At 46.1% G+C, this 22,377-nt stretch overlaps 1 protein-coding gene across 2 annotated transcripts; it reads left to right on the top strand.

Moving 5' to 3' along the window:
- On the top strand, positions 1–22,377 carry prkaa2 (protein kinase, AMP-activated, alpha 2 catalytic subunit). Of its 2 annotated transcripts, none has more exons than XM_020492719.2 (11): positions 1–494; positions 1,711–1,852; positions 2,365–2,458; positions 6,181–6,325; positions 9,122–9,209; positions 9,309–9,533; positions 9,723–9,885; positions 9,992–10,159; positions 10,384–10,539; positions 17,016–17,142; positions 17,300–22,377. In XM_020492719.2, the coding sequence occupies exons 1-11, from the start codon at positions 395–397 to the stop codon at positions 17,560–17,562; spliced, it is 1,671 nt and encodes a 556-aa protein (XP_020348308.1). In that variant the 5' UTR covers positions 1–394; the 3' UTR covers positions 17,563–22,377. The 2 variants fall into 2 exon arrangements, with proteins under 2 accessions (XP_020348308.1, XP_020348307.1); XM_020492718.2 differs by having other exon boundaries at positions 3–494; positions 9,992–10,174.

Genomic DNA, 22,377 nt, shown 5'->3' with positions numbered 1-22,377 from the left:
CAATACATTGTTTTACATTCTGGGACGTTCAATTAAACGGAAACGCGTTCAATACATGTTTACATTCTGGGACGTTCAATTAAACGGAAACGGCGCTGTACTGAATCACCAGTTAAACAACGGGGAGCGTTTGGGGAACGCTGTCAGCATGGCCACTGCCCTTTAAATACGTTACTCTTTGCTTCAAGCCACAGCCACCAAACCGTAGCAAATGTGCCTCAAAGTCTGTTCAAGAACGTTTTGGGGAAACGTGTCGTTTAGTACAAACCGTTCCGCAACGTAGCAAACGTTCAAGCGAACTGAACGCACAGGTCTAGTGTACCGCGGTCTCGCGCACCGTGCAGACAGCCAAGCTCGAGCCTACCGGAGCGGTGTAACGTTCTGAACGGTAAAGATGGCAGAACGACAGCAGAAACATGAAGGCGGCCGAGTGAAGATCGGACATTACCTCTTAGGAGACACTCTGGGCGTCGGCACATTCGGAAAAGTAAAGAGTTAAGTCGCGTGCTTGTCAACAGTTATGTCGTGGGAACATTTGTTGTTAATGATTGTAACTTTGCGGCGGACTATTTAAATCGCTACGCAAAATGCGTAGCTGGGGCTGCGTAGTTACGAATGTGCTAGATTATTGTTGTCTCGGTTGATATGTAGAGAATATGGTTTAGGTTTGTTGAAAGGTGAATTATTCCAGCAACATATCTAGCTAGCCTGTCTACTCCTCCTTATCAGCAATGATAGGTTAAGCATGCATAATTACCCTCGACAACAATGATGGTGTAAAAACAAACAGGTCACACATAATTGTAACGTCTGACCGCCAGTGAATGTTGGAGGTTGACTTTGCTAGTGACAGTAACGTTAGACATTTAGACTTGACCTATATGGCTATGGAAATGACATTTTTTTTAAATGAAAATAAACATGAACGTTATAGTTTAATAGTGCTCATCATCACCAGTGTTCCCCGATTATGTAAACCATACAATGGCATGGACAGAATGAGAATCTAGAACGCCTCGTCAAGTTTCCTATTTTCTAGCAGTCTCAACGTGACCTTGTAGAATTCAGACCCCCTCCTCCTCTCCCCCTGCACTGCGGGAGGTGTGTTTGATTCGAGAGTGTGACAGTGTGTAACAAGGAACTAGCCAACAATAATTGTTGCTACAGACAATATTGCTAAATTGTTAGACTGACTAACCATGAGCTACAGAGTGCAGACAGACTATCAGACAGACACACTTGATTTATCCACCTTGTAATCTATGTGTATGGCTTTAGGTTTACTGTAATTGCTGTGTTGTGTTTTCCCTGTTTACCGGTTTGTTATCTACGTTTCTTATTGTTGTGAATAGATAGATAATAGCTAGTCCAGTAATGTAAAAATAGTGATTAATCATGTCTTGTTGACTACTCTGAAACAGCTAGGGTTTTATTCTTTATCAGACAATGAAAGTTTAGCTGAGGGTAGCATACATATCACACATTCCCCGGCCTATCTCCTACCTCAGTGTAGTCTGTGTGACCTTGGCAACAGAGGAAAAGACTAAACTGTTTTTAATATTTGACCCATCAGCACAAATTGTGCCCTATAGCCTACATTGTAGCAGTTGAACACAATAGATATTATTATACTCTTTTACAAACTACGGACATTCCAGTTGGTTCATGTGTGTGTGTGTGTGTGTGTGTGTGTGTGTGTGTGTGTGGTAGTTGGAGAACACCAGTTGACAGGTCATAAGGTGGCAGTGAAGATCCTGAACAGACAGAAGATCAGGAGTCTGGACGTGGTGGGCAAGATCAAACGAGAGATACAGAACCTCAAACTCTTCAGACACCCTCACATCATCAAACTGTGAGGATAACGCATACAGACTGTGTTTGTTTATTATGGGCCTAAAAGTACCCCTCCCCCCCCCCTCTCTCCCATACACATACACTCAGTGTTTGTTTACTATGGGCCTCAGGAGCACCCCCCCTCTCTCCCCCACACACATACCCACACACACTGGGTTTGTTTACTATGGGCCTCAGGAGCCCCCCCCCCCCCCTCTCTCTCCCACATGGAATTCCGTTTAGCGGAAATCTCTAGTTAAGAAGATGGAAGTTTATAATTCCTGCTTGGGTAAATCCCTTCCCATGTTTCTAGTCTCCCACCTCTCTTGCTCGCTCACTCTCTCTCCCACACCCACCCACAAGGAATCAGTTTGCTCTGGTTAGCAGAAAGAAGTTTATAATTCCTATTTGGGTAAATCCCTTTCCAGGTGTCTAGTCTCTCTTTCCATGTTATTTTTAGGGTTAGGCCACAGTGACATTGTGAGCTATGGCAGACGTATTGGCTTCTGTAAGATGTGTGTGTGTGTGTAGGTACCAGGTGATCAGTACTCCTACAGATTTCTTCATGGTGATGGAGTATGTCTCGGGAGGAGAGCTGTTTGACTACATCTGCAAACATGGACGGGTGAGACATACCTCTGACTTACTGAATGACTGACTGTCCGAATGGCTGTCTATCTGTCTCTGATTGACTTACTGAATGACTGACTGTCTGAATGGCTGTCTATCTGTCTCTGATTGACTTACTGAATGAATGACTGACTGTCTGAATGGCTGTCTATCTGTCTCTGACTGACTTACTGAATGACTGACTGTCTGAATGGCTGTCTATCTGTCTCTGATTGACTTACTGAATGACTGACTGTCTGAATGGCTGTCTATCTGTCTCTGACTGACTTACTGAATGACTGACTGTCTGGTTGTTTGATTTATTTACAGGGGACAATGCACATGAATCAATATAACAATAATGCAACACCCATGTAAATGTGCCGGGGTTAGCCAAAAGATCATTTGCACCCATTGTCCCTGGGCAGGTAAGGGCTTTTACACAGCCACTATACAAATACTCACTAAAACAATACAAAATACAAATACATTACATCCAATAATATATCATATATAATTCTAACGACAACAACAACAACACTATCAAAGGCCTTTTTAAGATCCAAAAAGACGGCGCCGACTTCACCACCTATGTCCAGTTTAGATGTAATGCACTCCAGAAAATAGCAATTGGCTGTTTCGGTAGAATGGTTAGTTCTGAATCCAAATTGCATTTGATGTATGGAGTTGCCCTGAACGAGGTGATCAGTCAGATGATCAGCCACCCGTCTTTCAGCTACTTTTCATAGCACTGGAAGAATGCTTATAGGTGGGTGATGTTCCACCAGTGTTGGGTTACCAGATTTTAAAACAGGTATCACTGCAGCAGACTTCCAAGCATTGGGGAAGAACCCATATTTGATGGACAGACTAACTAGATGTACAGTAGGGGTAATCAGAGAATATTTGTGTCTCTTCAGGAACACAGTGTCTAGACCAAATACATATTTTGTTCTTGAGCTTCTGAAGAAGCTAATAATGCTGTCCACTGCTGACGCTGAGATTTCAGGAATTCTGAATATTGGTTTATTATTATCTATGGGAGTGAGAACTGTGGTCTTGGTTGAAAATCTTTGAGCCAGTTCCCTGACAGAGTCAGAAAAAAATTGTTAAAGGTGGTGGATATGAAATTGGAGTCTTAAATTAGAATCCCATGAACCTTTAATTCAGGATGTTTTCTCCCTGGTAGATTGAGATTTTCCCAAATCACTTTGCCATTTCCTTTTGCTTCATTGATCACTTTAAGAAAGAGCTCTGCTTTTGATTTTTTTTATATTCCTAACCACCTTATTTCTCAGTGATATAAATATACGTCTCATCATTCTTACCAGACTTCAGTGCTTTTTTTCAAGGAGAAATCCCGTTCTCCAGAGGTCCTCGTTGAGCCATCTTTTCCGTCTTGGCTTATGTTGAGATTTCCTAGTAAAAGAGGTATCCACTTTGTCAATAGCTGACATAAATGTTCTGTATCCAGACTCTGGGTCTTCATCGCTTAACAGATCAGACCAGTCAATTTGACATCGTAGTTACTCTGCTCACTTTTCTGCATTTTTTGGAACGTACTGTTGCATATTAATATGGTTCTTATATCTCTTGTTGTTGAGCTTTCTAATCACCAATGTAACATTGTGGTGAGTTATACCCGTTAGTAAGTTACTAGACTTAATTATTTGATCATGTCTGTTAATAAACACCAGATCAATTTGAATCTGGGATGACTGTGTTACTCTGGTTGGATCTTGTATTATTTGAGTCAGGTTGAAATAATCTGTGATCTCTTTGAGCTTTTTCCTGCAAGTTTTGTTTTCTCTGACATTTGGAACGAGGGTCCCAGAGCCTTTTAGCCTGATTAACAGTTTGAAAAAGTTTCATGGTACAATGTTTTCTTATACCTGGGTTAAAGGAACAGAGTTTCTGTCTTGAAGGCGGGTTTTGTTTGGGACAAAATAAAAAATGAAATGAACAGCAGATTGCTCATTCTTTTGAAAAGCCATGTTAGCGCAGAAGTTATGCTCACATACACAGAATGTGAACCAGATAATATAGGTTACTCAAATATAGATTATTTCAATCCTTCATCAATGATATCGACCTGGATGGCTAATTATGGGGACTTTTCTCCACCTCCCAGAATTACATCCTCCAAATCAGACTTTTTTTCTGCAGGTGACCAAACTCCAGACTCTGATGGGGAGCTTGGTACCCTGGGCTGCTTGGGTGTATGTTGATTCCGGATTGTTTGAATGAAGGCCAGCGTTGATGTTTGGCTGCCTTTTGTATTCCCCAGAGAGTTGCACCGCCTTCGGGGTCCCTTATTAGCCTCCAGGTTTTCTATTGGGTTATGATTGTCACTGGTCTCAGTAGCCACTTTCCCAGCTTCATTTTGAGCACTTTTCCTCTTCGTTTTCTTGGAATGAGAGGTGTTGTAGATTCTGGCTCACCAGGTACCAACTCCAATGTTTCATTCACTCCGTCTTTGTCCTTGGGAGCCGAGGAATTATCCTCTTCAACCTCAGTCTCACGTTCAGTCATTTCAGCTGAGATATGTGATACGTCTGCCCTACTCATGGGGACTGGATTGTTATCCTGCACATCGTGTGAAAACGTTTCCTTTATGCACCTTATGTTGTCCAGTGTAGTAGCACTGTACTCTACCATCTCCTGAGCCCTTCCGGATTGCTGATTGTGGCATACTTTGATCCAGTCACGGCCCGTCTTCACAGACCGTGTTATAGGAATGATGGGTGCTGCTTCAACATACACAAAACGATCTCCATTGGAGCAGATTGTAAGTTGACCCTTGTATCTTATCATGCGCCTCATCACTCTCCCCACCACCTTACATCCAGCTTTAGCCAGGAACTCAGTCACAACACTATCATCTGCTGATTCAGGTAGTTCTTTAATTGTAACTTGAATGGAGTTCTGGTCAGACATGCGACTTCAACCTGAACGGATTATTCCCTTTGAACACGTTTTCCTCTGATCAGAAGCTTTGTCCTTGCTTCCTTACTGAGAATATATATACGCCAGAGTGCACATACTCTCTGTACTGACCTCAAGTGGTTTGGATTAATTTCCTGTAATGAGACCTGTGGTAGAGCTCCTCCTCCTCCTTAATGGGGTTGGCTATGGCCTCCTCTGTCAGGATTTCTCTCTCCATGGAAAAAAAGAGGTAAAACAGTCTCCTTTGGGGCATTTCCACCCACAACCTCGCTCCAGGTCTCATTTTCCTTGACATCAGTTTTTGCATCGCTGGAAATTGCCACGACTACAGCAGCCATTTTAATTGTAGTGTTAATGATTGATTAAAGTAATTTGTTTAACATTGAAATATATCAACAAAACTATTCAGCATTATACAGTGAGGATATTTCCTACTTAAGAATTGATGGATGGTTGATCCTCAAATATATATTTGCTAGATTCAGTGTTCTCCAGCAATTGAAGCTTCCCAGCCGGGCCGAATGCCCAAACAAAAGGAGATATCAAAACACAACGAAACAAAATATGGATATCATTCCGGACCTTACAGGCCGTCGGTCGATAGATCCACAAACAAATCAAACAAGCGAACAAGCCATCTGGTGAGTAGCGCACTCCTGTCCTGCAGTTGTCCGATTGGTTGATGTAGACACAGGCCATTTTATGGTGCCATTTTTCATAGTGAAAGCATGTAGTCACATTAGAAAGGAATAATCTCCTAACCTCTTAATCTGTACGTCATGTTGTGTGTAGGTAGAGGACAAAGAGGCTCGTCGGTTGTTCCAGCAGATCATCTCCGGTGTAGACTACTGCCACAGACACATGGTGGTGCACAGAGACCTCAAACCTGAGAATGTACTGCTGGACCATTCCAAGAACGCCAAAATAGCTGACTTTGGTACACTACACACACATGCACGATAGAGAACACATACATACATACATACATACGTAACAAATTGAGTTGTCCACAAAGCCGTAGTAGCAAATGTCAAACCAAACCATTTGTGTTTTAGAATATACCGACACCTTAAACTGGAGAGGGGGAGGGAGGGAGAGAGGGGAAGGGAGAGCGAGGAGGTGGGAGGGGGAGGGAGGGAGAGCGGGGAAGGGAGAGCGAGGAGGTGGGAGGGAGAGCGAGAGGTGGGAGAGAGGAGAGGGGAAGGGAGAGCGAGGAGGTGGGAGGGAGAGCGAGAGGTGGGAGAGAGGGGAAGGGAGAGCGAGAGGTGGGAGAGAGGGGAAGGGAGAGCGAGAGGTGGGAGAGAGGGGAAGGGAGAGCGAGAGGTGGGAGAGAGGGGAAGGGAGGGAGGGGGAGGGAGGGAGAGGGGGAGGTGGGAGAGAGGGGAAGGGAGAGAGGTGGGAGAGAGGGGAAGGGAGGGAGAGAGAGAGGTGGGAGAGAGGGGAAGGGAGAGAGGGGAAGGGAGGGAGAGAGAGAGAAGGGAGAGAGGGGAAGGGAGGGAGGGAGAGAGGGGAAGGGAGGGAGAGAGAGGTGGGAGAGAGAGGTGGGAGAGAGGGGGAGGGAGAGAGGGGAAGGGAGAGAGGGGAAGGGAGGGAGGGAGAGAGAGGTGGGAGAGAGAGCGGTGGGAGAGGTGGGAGAGAGAGCGGTGGGAGAGGGGAAGAGAGAGGTGGGAGAGAGGGGAAGGGAGGGAGAGAGGGGAAGGTAGAGAGGGGAAGGTAGAGAGAGAGGTGGGAGAGAGAGAGGTGGGAGAGAGGGGAAGGGAGGGAGAGGTGGGAGAGAGGGGAAGGGAGGGAGAGGTGGGAGAGAGGGGAAGGGAGGGAGAGAGAGAGGTGGGAGAGAGAGAGGTGGGAGAGAGGGGAAGGGAGAGAGAGGTGGGAGAGAGAGGAGGGGAAGGGAGGGAGAGAGGGGAAGGGAGAGAGAGAGGTGGGAGAGAGAGAGGTGGGAGAGAGGGGAAGGGAGAGAGGGGAAGGGAGAGAGAGAGGTGGGAGAGAGGGGAAGGGAGAGAGAGAGGTGGGAGAGAGGGGAAGGGAGAGAGAGAGGTGGGAGAGAGGGGAAGGGAGGGAGAGAGAGGTGGGAGAGAGAGCGGTGGGAGAGGGGAAGAGAGAGGTGGGAGATAGGGGAAGGGAGGGAGAGAGGGGAAGGGAGAGAGAGAGGTGGGAGAGAGGGGAAGGGAGAGAGAGAGAGAGGTGGGAGAGAGGGGAAGGGAGAGAGAGGTGGGAGAGAGGGGAAGGGAGGGAGAGAGAGGTGGGAGAGGGGAAGAGAGAGGTGGGAGAGGGGAAGAGAGAGGTGGGAGAGGGGAAGAGAGAGGTGGGAGAGAGGGGAAGGTAGAGAGAGGTGGGAGAGAGAGAGGTGGGAGAGAGGGGAAGGGAGAGAGAGAGGTGGGAGAGAGGGGAAGGGAGAGAGAGAGGTGGGAGAGAGAGAGGTGGGAGAGAGGGGAAGGGAGGGAGAGAGAGGTGGGAGAGAGAGCGGTGGGAGAGGGGAAGAGAGAGGTGGGAGATAGGGGAAGGGAGGGAGAGAGGGGAAGGGAGGGAGAGAGGGGAAGGGAGAGAGAGAGGTGGGAGAGAGGGGAAGGGAGAGAGAGAGAGGTGGGAGAGAGGGGAAGGGAGAGAGAGGTGGGAGAGAGGGGAAGGGAGGGAGAGAGAGGTGGGAGAGGGGAAGAGAGAGGTGGGAGAGAGGGGAAGGTAGAGAGGGGAAGGGAGAGAGAGAGGTGGGAGAGAGAGAGGTGGGAGAGAGGGGAAGGGAGAGAGGGGAAGGGAGAGAGAGAGGGGAAGGGAGAGAGGGGAAGGGAGAGAGAGGTGGGAGAGAGGGGAAGGGAGAGAGAGGTGGGGGAGAGAGGGGAAGGGAGGGAGAGAGAGGTGGGAGAGAGGGGAAGGGAGGGAGAGAGAGGTGGGAGAGAGGGGAAGGGAGGGAGAGAGAGGTGGGAGAGAGGGGAAGGGAGGGATGAGAGAGGTGGGAGAGAGGGGAAGGGAGGGAGAGAGAGGTGGGAGAGAGGGGAAGGGAGGGAGAGAGAGCGGTGGGAGAGAGAGAGAAGGGAAGGGAGAGAGAGAGGTGGGAGAGAGGGGTAGGGAGAGAGAGGTGGGAGAGAGGGGAAGGGAGAGAGGGAGAGGTGGGAGAGAGGGGAAGGGTGGTAGAGAGGGGAAGGGAGGGAGAGAGGGGAAGGGAGGGAGAGAGGGGAAGGGAGAGAGAGGTGGGAGAGAGGGGAAGGGTGGGAGAGAGGGGAAGGGTGGGAGAGAGGGGAAGGGAGGGAGAGAGGGGAAGGGAGAGAGAGATGGGAGAGAGAGGTGGGAGAGGGGAAGGGAGAGAGAGCGGTGGGAGAGGGGAAGGTAGAGAGAGAGGTGGGAGAGAGGGGAAGGGTGGGAGAGAGGGGAAGGGAGAGAGAGAGGGGTGGGAGAGAGGGGAAGGGAGAGAGAGAGGTGGGAGAGAGGGGAAGGGAGAGAGAGAGGTGGGAGAGAGGGGGAGAGAGAGGTGGGAGAGAGGGGGAGAGAGAGGTGGGAGAGAGGGGAAGGGAGAGAGAGAGGTGGGAGAGAGAGAGGTGGGAGAGAGGGGAAGGGAGAGCGAGAGATGGGAGAGAGGGGAAGGGAGAGAGAGAGGTGGGAGAGAGGGGAAGGGAGAGAGAGAGAAGGGAGAGAGAGAGGTGGGAGAGGGAAGACAGTAAGTGTTTGTTTGGACAGTAAGGTTAGGTAAGGTTGGCATTTGAAGATAATGCTGAAAAAACTGATTTGCTTTGGTCGTCAGGGTTGTCAAACATGATGTCAGACGGGGAGTTCCTGAGGACCAGCTGTGGATCTCCCAACTACGCAGCTCCTGAAGTAATCTCCGGAAGGTGTGTGTATGTGTGTGTTTAGGCTGTATGCAGATCCTTAGGGTGATACTATAGGCTACATGTTGTGGTGTGATCGTGTATTCTTTGCTTTGTGCACAGGTTATACGCTGGTCCTGAGGTGGACATATGGAGCAGTGGGGTGATCCTGTATGCGTTGCTGTGTGGGACTCTGCCCTTTGATGACGAACACGTTCCCACACTGTTTAAGAAGATTAGAGGGGGCGTGTTCTATATGCCAGAATACCTCACTCGGCCCGTCGCTTCCCTGCTGCTGCTCATGCTGCAGGTCGACCCGCTCAAGAGGGCTACCATTAAAGACATTAGGTGACCTCTAACCTTCCCTACTGATCATTATGCTCATGTTTTTAATGTGATTTAATAGAATTGGCAAACCTAACCAAAAGCTTGTTTGTGGTGGTTGAAGGTTGGTCCAGAGCAAAAAAATGGAAGAATAATGGTGTGTGTGTGTGTGTGTGTGTGTGTGTGAACGTTCACACGTGTGTGTGTGTGTAGGGAACATGAGTGGTTTAAGCAGGACCTGCCAGGCTACCTGTTTCCTGAGGACCCTTCCTATGACTCCACCATTCTGGATGAGGAGGCAGTCCGAGAGGTGTGTGACAAGTTTGAGAGCACCGAGTCTGAGGTGATGTCCAGCCTGTACAGCGGAGACCCTCAGGTATGCACGCAACACAGGCATGTACGCTCACACGCTTAGTCATATAGTACGCACTCCCCCTCTTCTCTCACCCTCTCTCTTACTCTCTCCCTCCGTCTCTTTCCAGGACCAGCTAGCGGTAGCGTACCATCTGATCATAGACAACCGGCGCATCATGACCCAGGCCAGTGAGTTCTACCTGGCCTCTAGCCCTCCCCAGGGCTCCTTCATGGAGGATGGCATGTCACTGCCCCCCGGGGTCAAACCACACCCAGAGAGGATGCCCCCCCTGCTGGTAGACAGCCCCAAGGCAATGATTTCTACCTGGTTCTATTCTATGTACTATGTTCACAGTATATACAATCGGATACAAGATCTCTGAAGTGTAAACACTTGATGATGTACTTCTTCCGCGATACCAGTGCAACATTGGCAGTATAGTTTTGCATGAAGTCTTGTCCTCATGTATTTATGACTGCTTGTTGGGGATAATAAAGATTCTCTCCTCTCTGTCTGCAGGCGCGCTGCCCGCTGGATGCCCTGAACACCACCAGAGCCAAACCCCTGGCAGTGAAGAAGGCCAAGTGGCACCTGGGCATCAGGAGTCAGAGCAGACCCTATGACATCATGGCTGAGGTCTACAGGGCTATGAGACAGCTACAGTATGACTGGAAGGTGAGGCGCGGTGTGTGGAAAGCATTCGGAAAGTATTCAGACCCCTTGACTTTTCCCACATTTTGTTATGTTACAGCCTTATTCTGAAATTGATCAACATTTTTTTTATTCTCATCAATCTACACACAATACCTCATAATGACACAGCTTTTTTTTTAAATCTTATTTACATAAGTATTCAGACCCTTTGCTATGACTCGAAATTGAGCTCTGGTGCATCCTGTTTCCATTGATCATCCTCGAGATGTTTCTACAACTTCATTGGAGTCCACCTGTGGCAAATTCAATTAATTGTACATGATTTGGAAAGGCATAAGCCTGTCTATATAAGTTAACAGTGCATGTCAGAGCAAAAACCAAGCCATGAGCTCTAAGGTATTGTCCGCAGAGCTCTGAGACAGGATTGTGTCGAAGCACAGATCTGGGGAAAGGTACCAAAACATTTCTGCAGCATTGAAGGTCTTCACGATCACAGTGGCCTCCATCATTCATAAAAGGAAGAAGTTAAGAACCACCAAGACTCTTTCTAGAGCTGGCCGTCCAGCCAAACTGAGCAATCGGGGGAGAAGGGCCTGGGTCAGGGAGGTGACCAAGAACCTGATGGTCACTCTGACAGAGCTCTAGAGTTCCTCTGTGGCGATGGGAGAATATTCCAGAAGGTCAACCATCTCTGCAGCATTCCACCAAGCAGGCCTTTATGGTAGAGTGGCCAGATGGAAGCCACTCCTCAGTAAAAGGCACATGACTGCCCGGTTGGAGTTTGCCAAAAGGTGCCTAAAGGACTCTGGAAGAAAAATAAACGCACACCTATTAAGACGAGGTGCTGGCTAGCGGAGTAGATAACTTGAAAATAAAGGAGAGCTGCGCACTCTAGGAGCTCAGATGGAAAAATGTAATTACCAACGTTTCGACAGCCAAGCAGTCTTCATCAGGGTATAATCACAAACACTGCGGGATGATTCGTTTATATAGTGTCAAAAGACACAGGTGTCTGTAATCATGGCCAAGAGTGGCCTAATATCATTGGTTAGAACAGCATACAAACAACAAATGGATAGCATACGATCATAGATTAATTTGACTGTACAAGCTTACAAACAATTACAATGGCAAAGTTACAATAATCACAAGAATGGCTTCAGATCAAAGTCTATGTTGAGACTGAAGGGCGCAAGGGTCTTTAAATTAAAGATCCAGGCAGCCTCTCCTAGGGAGGTTGACATGTTCGATGCCAATGTAACGCAGAGACGAAATCGAGTGGCCTGCCTCTAAGAAGTGGGCCGCAACTGGATAAGTAAAGTTTTTGCACCTAATGGTGCTACATGCTCTGTGATACGTACTTTTAATTTGCACTTTGTTTTACCTACATCATTTTTACCACAAGGACAAGTTATAAGATAAATAACTGCCTTAGTGGAGCACGTAATAACACCTTTGATTGGGATCGATTTTCCTGTTTGTGGGTGTTTGAAGGATCTACATTTATAAGTGCCATTGCATTGAGCACAGCCATTACATTTGTAATTTCCATCCAGTAGGGGCGCAAATAGACGTTGTTCAGGAATATCTTGGGGTGGTAAATCAGAGTTTACCAATTAGTCTCTGAGATTTCTGCCCCCGGAGAATACGACCAAGGGCAGGTCCGAAAACACATTACCTAGACTATCATCGGATTTTAGGATGTGCCAATGTTTGTGAACAATTCCCTTAATTTATTCAGAGCACTTTGAATAGCGGGTAGTTAGAATGCAAGAATGCGTCTTTTTGCGAGACTGACCTTGATCATTCTTGTAGCCCCTCTCCTTGAACTTTCTTTGCGTCTCAGCCATATTTCTGTCGAAATTCAAATTCTTTTGATTCGACAGAATTGGCTGTAGGGCAAATCTGTATTTTTCAAGGGAAGTGGGTGACAACTATCAGCCCTCAACAAACTGTTACAATCAGTAGGCTTCCTGTAAAGATCAGTGTATAGAACATTATCTTCACACAAGATCAGAAGATCAAGAAAACTGATTCCACGTGTATCAGATTGCATAGTAAATCTCAGATGCTCAGAACACGAGTTAAGAAAAGCATGGAACGCCTGGAGCTGTTTTGCATCACCCCTCCATAGAACAAAAATATCATCAATATACCGTTTCCAAATAATGATGTGAGGCAAGAAAACATTTTTGAAAGGATTGAAAATAGACTGTTTCTCCATGTAACCCACATACAAATTAGCATAGTTAGGAGCCATGGGGGATCCCATAGCAGTACCTTTCGTCTGAATAAAGAAATCATTTAGAAACATGAAATAGTTACGCGTGAGTACTATTTCAGCCATTGTTACAATGTATGCACTGGAAGGTAGTTCATTAGGGTCACGTTGCAGAAGAAAATGTTCCATAGCTTCAATACCGCCCTCGTGTGGAATATTAGTGTATAACGACTCAACATCAAAAGTAACTAACAAGGTATTCTCAGGGAGAGGATCAAGAGATTCAATGATAGAGATCATACTGCTGGTGTCCTTTACAAAGGAGGGGAGCTGTTCTGCGAGTGGTCTAATAAAAAGGTCAACAAAAGTAGATAGAGGGGCCGTTACTGCATCAATGCCCGCTACAATAGGGCGCCCTGGAGGTTGTGTAACATTCTTGTGTAATTTCGGCAAAGTATAGAAAGTGGCAATTTTAGGGTGTTGAATAGCCAAAAAAGCATGTTCTTTTTTGGTTATCTGACCAGAACTTAAATACCCATCTAGGGACAGACAAGATAGTATTCTGAAATTGGGAAGTGGGGTCACTTCTGAGTTTCTTGTAAAATGGGTTGTCAAGCAGCTGTCTATGACCCTCGTTTACATAAACTGTCCTATCCATGAGTACAACCGACCCACCCTTATCAACGAGATGAATAAGGACTGACGTATCGGATTGTAAATCAAGCAAAGCTTGTTTTTCATTCTTGGGTAAATTATGGAAAGATTTGGATCCCTGTTTATTCTTAAAGATGTCCAACATCATTTTCCACAAGTCGGCAATATGTCTCGATAGAGTGATTGCGATTGGCTGGAGGTATAAAATAACTCTTGCTTCTAAAAGGAGTATGTGCAGGAGAGCAACCTACTGGTTCAATAGAAGTGTCAGAATTAGGGGAGCTAAAGTATTCCCTTAAACGGATGTTTCTAAAAAAAACTTAAACATGTCTACCTTAACATCAAAATCGTTGCACTGGGTTGTAGGCACAAAAGATAACCCTTTGTTAAGCAAAGAGACTTTGGCAGGGCTCAATATCTTGCTTATCCAGTTGCGGCCCACTTCTTAGAGGCAGGCCACTCGATTTCGTCTCTCTGCGTTATATTGGCATCGAACATGTCACCCTCCCTAGGAGAGGGGTGACCTTGATAATTTATTGTTAAAACGAGAGGCTGCCTGGATCTTTAATTTAAAGACCCTTGCGCCCTTCGGTCTCAACATAGACTTTGATCTGAAGCCATTCTTGTGATTATTGTAACTTTGCCATTGTAATTGTTTGTAAGCTTGTGTAGTCAAATTAATCTATGATCGTATGCTATCCATTTGTTGTTTGTATGTTGTTCTTTGTATGACATTTTAATATTTGATTATTAACCAATGATATTAGGCCACTCTTGGCCATGATTACAGACACCTGCGTGTCTTTTGACACTATATAAACGAGTCATCCCGCAGTGTTTGTGATTATACCCTGATGAAGACAGCTTGGCTGTCGAAACGTTGGTAATTACATTTTAGCATCTGAGCTCCTAGAGTGTGCGGCTCTCTTTTATTTTCAAGCCTAAAGGACTCTGACCATGAGAAACACGATTCTATGGTCTGATGAAACCAAGATTGAACTCTTTGGCCTGAATGTGTCACATCTGAAGGAAACCAGGCACCGCACATCACCTGGCCAATACCATCCCTATGGTGAAGCATGGTGGTGCCAGCATCATGCTGTGGGGATGTTTTTCAGCGGCAGGGACTGGGAGACTAGTAAGGATTGAGGAAAAGATTAATGGAGCAAAGTAGAGAGATCCTTGATGAAAACCTGCTCCAGAGTGCTCAGGACCTCAGACTGGGATGAAGGTTCACCTTCCAACAGGACAACGACCCTAAGCACACAGCCAAGACAACGCAAGAGTGGCTTCCTGCCATGTCTCTGAATTTCCTTGAGTGGCCCGTACTTGAACCCGATCGAATATCTCTGGATAGACCTGAAAATAGCTTTTCAGCGATGCTCCACATCCAACCTGACAGAGCTTGAGAGGATCTGCAGGGAAGAATGGGAGGTTCTCCCCAAATACAGGTATGTCATGCTTGTAGCGTCATACCCAAGAAGACTCAAGGCTGTAATTGCTGCCAAAGGTGCTTCAATAAAGTACTGAGTAAAGGGTCTGAATACTTATGTGATATTTCAGTAATAATAATACATTTGCAAAATTTTCAAACCTGTTTTTGCTTTGTCATGGGGTATTGTGTGGAGATTGATGTATTTAATACATTTAAGAACAAGGCTGTAATGTAACAAAATGTGCAAAAATTCAGAATACTTTTCGAATGCTCCGTGTGTCTGTATATAAACTCAGCAAAAAAAGGAACGTCCCTTTTTCAGGACCCTGTCTTTCAAAGATAATTCGTAAAAATCAAAATAACTAATAACACAGATCTTCATTGTAAAGGGTTTAAACACTGTTTCCCATGCTTGTTAAATGAACCATTAACAATTAATGAACATGCACCTGTGGTACGGTCGTTAAGACACTAACAGCTTATAGACAGTAGGCAATTAAGGTCACAGTTATGAAAACTTAGGACACTAAATAGGCCTTTCTACTGACTCTGAAAAACATCAAAAGAAAGATGCCCAGGGTCCCTGCTCATCTGCGTGAACGTGCCTCAGGCATGCTGCAAGGAGGCATGAGGACTGCAGATGTGGCCTGGGCAATAAATTGCCATGTCCGTACTGTGAGACGCCGAAGACAGCGCTACAGGGAGACAGGACGGACCGCTGATCGTCCTCGCAGTGGCAGACCACATGTAACAACATTTGCACAGGATCGGTACATCCGAACATCACACCTGCGGGACAGGTACAGGATGGCAACAACCACTGCCCGAGTTACACCAGGAACGCACAATCCCTCCATCAGTGCTCAGACTGTCTGCAATAGGCAGAGAGAGGCTGGACTGAGGGCTTGTAGGCCTGTTGTAAGGCAGGTCCTCACCAGACATCACCGGCAACAACGTTGCCTATGGGCACAAACCCACCATCGCTGGACAAGACAGGACTGGCGAGTCTCGTTTTTTTCTCACCAGGGGTGATGGTCGGATTCGCGTTTGTAGTTGAAGGAATGAGTGTTACACCAAGGCCTGTACTCTGGAGCAGGATCAATTTGGAGGTGGAGGGTCCGTCATGATCTGGGGCGGTGTGTCACAGCATCATCGGACTGAACTTGTTGTCATTGCAGGCAATCTCAACGCTGTGCGTTACAGGGAAGACATCCTCCTCCCTCATTTGGTCCCCTCCTTGTAGGTTCATCCTGACATGACACTCCAGCATGACAATGCCACCAGCCATACTGCTCGTTCTGTGTGTGATTTCCTGCAAGACAGGAATGTCAGTGTTCTGCCATGGCCAGCGACGAGCCCGGATCTCAATCCCATTTAGCATGTCTGAGACCTGTTGGATCGGAGGGTGAGGGGCTAGGCCATTCCCCCCCAGAAATGTCAGGGAACTGGCAGGTGCCTTGGTGGAAGACTGGGGTAACATCTCACAGCAAGAACTGGCAAATCTGGTGCAGTCCATGAGGAGGAGATGCACTGCAGTACTTAATGCAGCTGGTGGCCACACCAGATACTGACTGTTACTTTTGATTTTGACCCCCCCTTTTGTTCAGAGACACATTATTCAATTTCTGTTTGTCTGTGGAACTTGTTCAGTTTATGTCTCAGTTGTTGAATCTTGTTATGTTCATACAAATATTAACGCATGTTAAGTTTGCTGAAAATAAACGCAGTTGACAGTGAAAGGATGTTTCTTTTTTTGCTGAGTTTATATCACTGTAAGGTGTGTGTGTGTGTGTGTACATGTTAACTGCAATATGTAACATTTTAGGCAACCCAACCAAATTCACATAGAAATGATTGATCTGTCATCCTTTTCGAAAGCAAGTCTAAGAAGTGGTAGATTGGTTCTATGTGTGCTATTTCTATGCTTCCTGGTCTTAAATGTGTTGTTTTTTTGTGCCTTTTTTAAAAACCTTCGGTTTTGTACACAGTCTTCAAACAGCTTAAAATACAATGTTATTGGTTATCGAAAATATATTTAACAGCGGTTTAGATGGTACAATGATCCTTGTACACTATACATTGTTTTGTCACATAAACATAAATTAAGCGAACTTAGAATTTTCGCAACCAGGAAATGGCGGAGCGAATTCTGCATATTGCACCTTTTTTAATGTGTGTTATGTTTAGGTGGTGAACCCGTACCACCTGCGTGTTCGGAGGAAGAACCCAGTAACAGGCAACCTGGTGAAGATGTGTCTCCAGCTGTACCAAGTAGACAACAGATCCTACCTGCTGGACTTCAAAAGCATCGATGGTACGCCAGCTACACAACATATTTATAACAGGAAACAGACTTTTTGATATCTGGTTAATTCTGACAGCAGAATTTAGAGTTTCCTCTTTTTACAACGTATTACTGAGTGCAGAAGAGGAGTAATGATGAAAACAAACACTAATCTCTCCTCCCCCAGATGACATCATGGACGCAGTAGGGTTTAAGTCGGGCTCTTCCACCCCCCAGAGGTCAGGCTCCACTGCAGGGCTCCACAGACCCAGACTCAGTGTGGACTCAGCCTGTCCTGCCGTGGATCTCCCCAAGCTCAGCTCCTCTCTGCCTGGGTCGCTGTGCTCCAGCGCTGCCCTCCTCACCTCCACCTCCACCCCGCGCCAGGGCAGCCACACTATGGACTTCTTTGAGATGTGTGCCAGTCTCATCACCACGCTGGCCCGCTAGAGAGGGTAAACTCCTGCTGGGTAACTAGAGGCCTGGAATTTTTCCTGGTCAATGTCATATAGTCCGGAAAACTCCAGCTACCGCCTGCATAACCATCTGAAACAGAACACTGCCCTGAGCCTATTTAGACAGTTTTATATTGGTGTGATCCTGACCTAATTCTCCAAGTACTGCAGAACACGCCTCTAACCACAGATCTAGGGTCAGTTGTTCCCTCCTGGTGTTGTAGGTTTGGGCTTTGCAAGATAAACTGATCGTAGATCTCTGATTAGACTTCCTGTCTGTCTAGAGCAGGAATGGGCAACTTTGATGGGGGTAGGGGCCCACCAAAAAATCAGAACTCATCATTAGGGGGGTGCGGTAGCTCGCGGGACTGCTTACCCACATCCATACACACACATGCAGTCAGCGTTTTGGAGGCCCTAAGCAAAATTGGCGATTTATAAACATTTTAGTTTAGTCTTGACAGCGGAAGGAATTGATCTGCGGTCCTACAAAAGTGGCCATGTGACCCGCGCGCCACGAGTTGCCCATCCCTGGTCTAGAGCCAGTCTGCCAGAGCCAGTCTGGCCGTGGGAAAGGTTAGAGGTCTCACTTGTTGGGGCAAAGTCGTGTTAAGTCAAATATAATGTAGCTCCCATATGGCGCGTTCACGTGCTCGTCGAAACTAGGAAACTGACATTTCTAACTGGTTGCAGTAATGCACGTGCAGCGTTCAACCAGTTAGCATGTCGGACATTTCCAGATAAGCGGCGCCTCCCTGACTACTCTCAACCCCCAATCAGCTCCAGAATAGCAAACACTGTACAACAAACACACTGAGCATTTTACATATGCTTTTATATGCTTTTTGTAACGACACAGACTTTGTTATCCATATTTCTCATATATATTTATATTACTATCACTTTGAGTAGTGTAGCAGCTGTTGATTGTAACATACAACAAATGAAGTTAAAGAGAGGATTGTTATTATTATTTAGATATCATATTCTTATTTATTTTAAAGAGGTTGTTTTAGAGGCTTTGTGTGGTACTGAATATTGAGTATTGAAGCACTGCTGATGTTTGAGAATTATATATGCACTTAAGAGATTTTAGGTGATGAGAGGTCATAGAGAGAGAGCCTCCACTCTCCCTCTCTCTCTGACTGGCAATATTGTTCTGTGGATTAGTTAGCATTGATGCTACCTGACTGAGGAGGAGGGAGGGAAGGGTATCTGTAGTGAACCTTTCTCCAGGTGCCTTAACACACGTTGTTTCTAGCTTGGTGGCTGTTTTTGTTTGCAGAAACGGAATGGTAAGCAGACTGTTTCTGTGTGTGTGTGTACACTCCTGTGTGTAGAGGACTAACAGACAGGAGCTTACCAGGGATTGGCCAGGAGAAGACATACAGTACCGTAGTTTATGTGCCAATGAGATTTGAGTTCTGACTAATATAACTAAAGATACAGGAGGAGAGGGAATAGATATGACAGAACACTGGAACAAATCTCCCTTTACCAATTGTCAAATGGTTTACAGTATATAGTGTTCCATAGTCCTGTCTGTGTCTCTTGTTCTGCTGGGGCCAGTGAGGGCTGGGCTCTTGCTGATCTGATGCATGCTAGTGTGTCTGTGTTTCTCTGGTCTGTTCTGGTACCATGATGGTGGTCTGTTCGGTTTGTTATTAAATGTAGAATCATTTGTATCTCTCTTTCCTTCCCTCCCTCTGGAGTTATTGGTTTGTTGTGTGTATTTGCAGTAGTGTGTGTTTCGCTGAGGGAATTGTAGACCTCTGTTGGGCCAGTTAGTCAGAAAAGACACTTAACCTCTCTTCTTTCCTTTTGTTTCCTTGTCATTTGTTTCCTTGCCATTTGTTTCCTTGTCGTTTGTTTCCTTGCCATTTGTTTCCTTGTCATTTGTTTCCTTGCCGTTTGTTTCCTTGTCATTTGTTTCCTTGCCGTTTGTTTCCTTGTCATTTGTTTCCTTGCCATTTGTTTCCTTGTCATTTGTCCTGTGCAGCAGTTCTGTCATCACATCTCTATTCTGAGAGCGTAGTCTGTTTTTGTCTGTGTATGACACTATACATGCAAGACAATACCCACGTATGTGTACTTCCATCTAGTGCCGGTTGGACTGACCTTTTGTCTCCAGAACAGCCTGAATTCTTCAGGGGATTCTACAAGGTGTCAAAGATTCCACAGTGATGTTGGTTCATGCTAATGCGATGGCGCCATGCAGTTTCTGCAGATTGGACGGCAGTACATTCATGCTGCGAACATCCATCTCATCTCAAATATGCTCTAATGGGTTGAGGTCTGGGGACTGCGCAGGCCACTCAAGTAAACTGAACTCGCTGACATATTCCAGGGGATGTTTTTCCACTCCTCGGTTGTTCAGTGTTGGTTAACACGTACCCACCTGAGCCACTTCTTGTTTTTAGCTGATAGGAATGGAACCTGGTGTGGTGGTCTGCTGCAATAGCCCATCCGTGACAAGGATTGACGAGTTTGTTTTCTGACCCACCTGTTGGCTTGCACGATTCTTGCCCTTCTCCTTCGACCTCTCATCAAACGAGCTGTTTTCACCCGTAGGGCTGCTGCTGACTGGCTGTTATTTGTTTCTCCCACCATTCTCTGTAAACCTTAGACACTGTTGTGCGTGAAAAGCCCAGGAGGACGGCCGTTTCTGAGAGACTGGACCCGGGGCATGGCACCGATGATCATACTTCGCTTAAAGTCACTTGTTTTGCCTATTGGAACGTTCGATTGAACAGTAACTGAATGCCTGTTTTATATAACAAGCCACAGCCATGTGACTCCGTGTCTGTAGAAGTCATCCATTTTTGTGAACTGGGTGGTGTACTTAATAAACTGGCATATCCCATTTTTGAGAGATACTTACATACTGAGGGTACAAAACATTATGAACACCTGCTCATTCCATGACAGACTGACCAGGTGAAAGCTATGATCCCTTATTGATGTAATTTGTTGAATCCACTTCAGTCCGTGTAGATCAGTGGTCACCAACCGGTCACCAAGCATTTCTGTGGAAAAGCCAGGCCTGATTTTGTGCGTGTTGCGCTGTTGGTGGTAGGTGCACTTGATTCAAGCGGACCGGGAGATCTGTTGCTAAATCGAGTGCGCCTAATGTGCTGGCAATCGAATAGCTCAAATTACCGTACAGAGCCTCCTCGACCCCGGCCACAGTCAAAAAGTTTGATACGAGCCTAGGTAAGATTGAATAACCTTTAAAACCACGACCACGGAGAGACTGTAGAATAATGCAGCAGCGCTGCAGTTTGTATGAGTGTGTTTTATTCAGCACTGGCAACCCGGCTTTGAACACTATTATAAAACGCTCTTCTCCCTTTTTCCACTCGCGCTGCAATGAGTTATCATTATTATTAGCTTCGTGTCTATTTTAATATGGAGGAGTATTCCACTTTCTCTGGTCATAGGAACCGCATGAATTTGTGCCTGCGGCAGATGTGGCGCGACTCGAGTTTCGCCATCAGGTGGAAGACGGTGTCTCTTTGGTCAGTCTCACCGGAGGAAAGGAAGGGGAAAGCAGTGACCGTGAAAGGCGGACCCGCTGGGCTCTCTTCCTCCCTCCCCTGAGAATAATGCTCTGTTCAAGACAACTACTCTGGAAAAACGAGATCCGACTGGGGGAAATGGTTTTGAATGGTCAACCAACTCGGAATTCCTAGTCGGAAACTCGCATCTTTCTAGAGCTCTGACCTCAAGATCACAGACGTCATGATTTGACCTAGTTTTTCTTTCTCGAGTTCCCAGCTGTCTTGAAAGCACCATGGCCATCAGATGCAAGTGCGGTACCATATAATTTATGCTCACCTGTGCCTTGCAAGTGCTACAAAAACCGATATGTTATCATAGCTCAAGTTGTGATAATGTATTAGGCCTACAGCAGAAACCTCATTCCCGCAGAGCTCTTTTTATTAGGTTGTTACATTATAAGTAATGTAAAAAAATAATAATTGAGTGGTAGATCTTGGCTTGCTTTTTGAATGTGAAAGCGATCTTGACTCAAAGGTTGGTGACCACTGGTGTAGATGAAGGGGAGGAGACAGGTTAAATAAGGATTTTGAAGCCTTGAGACATGGATTGTGTGTGTGTGTGTGTGTGCAATTCAGAGGGTGAATGGGCAAGAAAAAAGATTTAAGTGCCTTTGAACAGGGTATGCTAGTAGGTGCCAGGCGTGTCAGTTTGTGTCAAGAACTGCAACGCTCCTGGGTTTTTCATGTTCAACAGTTTCCCATGTGTATCAAGAATGGTCCACCAGCCAACTTGACACAAGCTTTGGAGTCATGGGCCAGCATCCCTGTGGAACGCTTTTGACACCTTGTAGAGTCCATGCCCCAAGGAATTGAGGCTGTTCTGAGGGCAAAGGGGTGGAACTCAATATTAGGAAGGTTCTTAATGTTTTGAACACTGTGTCTGACTATAGCTGCTACAAGGTCAGGGAGAAACTCTCCTTCCTGCTGCTACACTCATGCAATTACTCACAGCAATGACCCTATATTCTGTTATTTACACACACATACTACTTCAAGTAATACACACCCACTCTGTCAGTGTAAGGTGTACCTCTTTCCAAGGGTTAAGGTGTGTTGTCACCGTATCCAGACTTCTGGAACCAAAGTGTTCTTCTCTTCTGTCTGTGTGTGCGTGAGAGCGGATTGTACCTCTTCCTCTCCGTCTGAGGTGGGCTTTTCTGTGTTCTATGCATTGCATGGCGTTGCTGTTCTGATTTGCACTTTACTGAGTATTTATTGTCAAACACAATTAAACTGACCTATACACTAGA

The sequence above is a fragment of the Oncorhynchus kisutch genome, linkage group LG10 (assembly GCF_002021735.2).
Source record: "Oncorhynchus kisutch isolate 150728-3 linkage group LG10, Okis_V2, whole genome shotgun sequence".
In the NCBI taxonomy this organism is placed as follows: domain Eukaryota; kingdom Metazoa; phylum Chordata; class Actinopteri; order Salmoniformes; family Salmonidae; genus Oncorhynchus; species Oncorhynchus kisutch.
This window is presented reverse-complemented; position numbering and strand designations above follow the sequence as displayed.

What these genes read in the sequence shown, in the direction of transcription:
- prkaa2 (XM_020492718.2), top strand. Translation starts at nt 395, where the DNA reads ATGGCAGAACGACAGCAGAAACATGAAGGCGGCCGAGTGAAGATCGGA. An exon ending in CACCCTCACATCATCAAACT is followed by an intron (nt 1,853 to 2,364) that starts GTGAGGATAACG and finishes GTGTGTGTGTAG; the next exon opens with GTACCAGGTGATCAGTACTC. An exon ending in TGCTGGTAGACAGCCCCAAG is followed by an intron (nt 10,175 to 10,383) that starts GCAATGATTTCT and finishes CTCTGTCTGCAG; the next exon opens with GCGCGCTGCCCGCTGGATGC.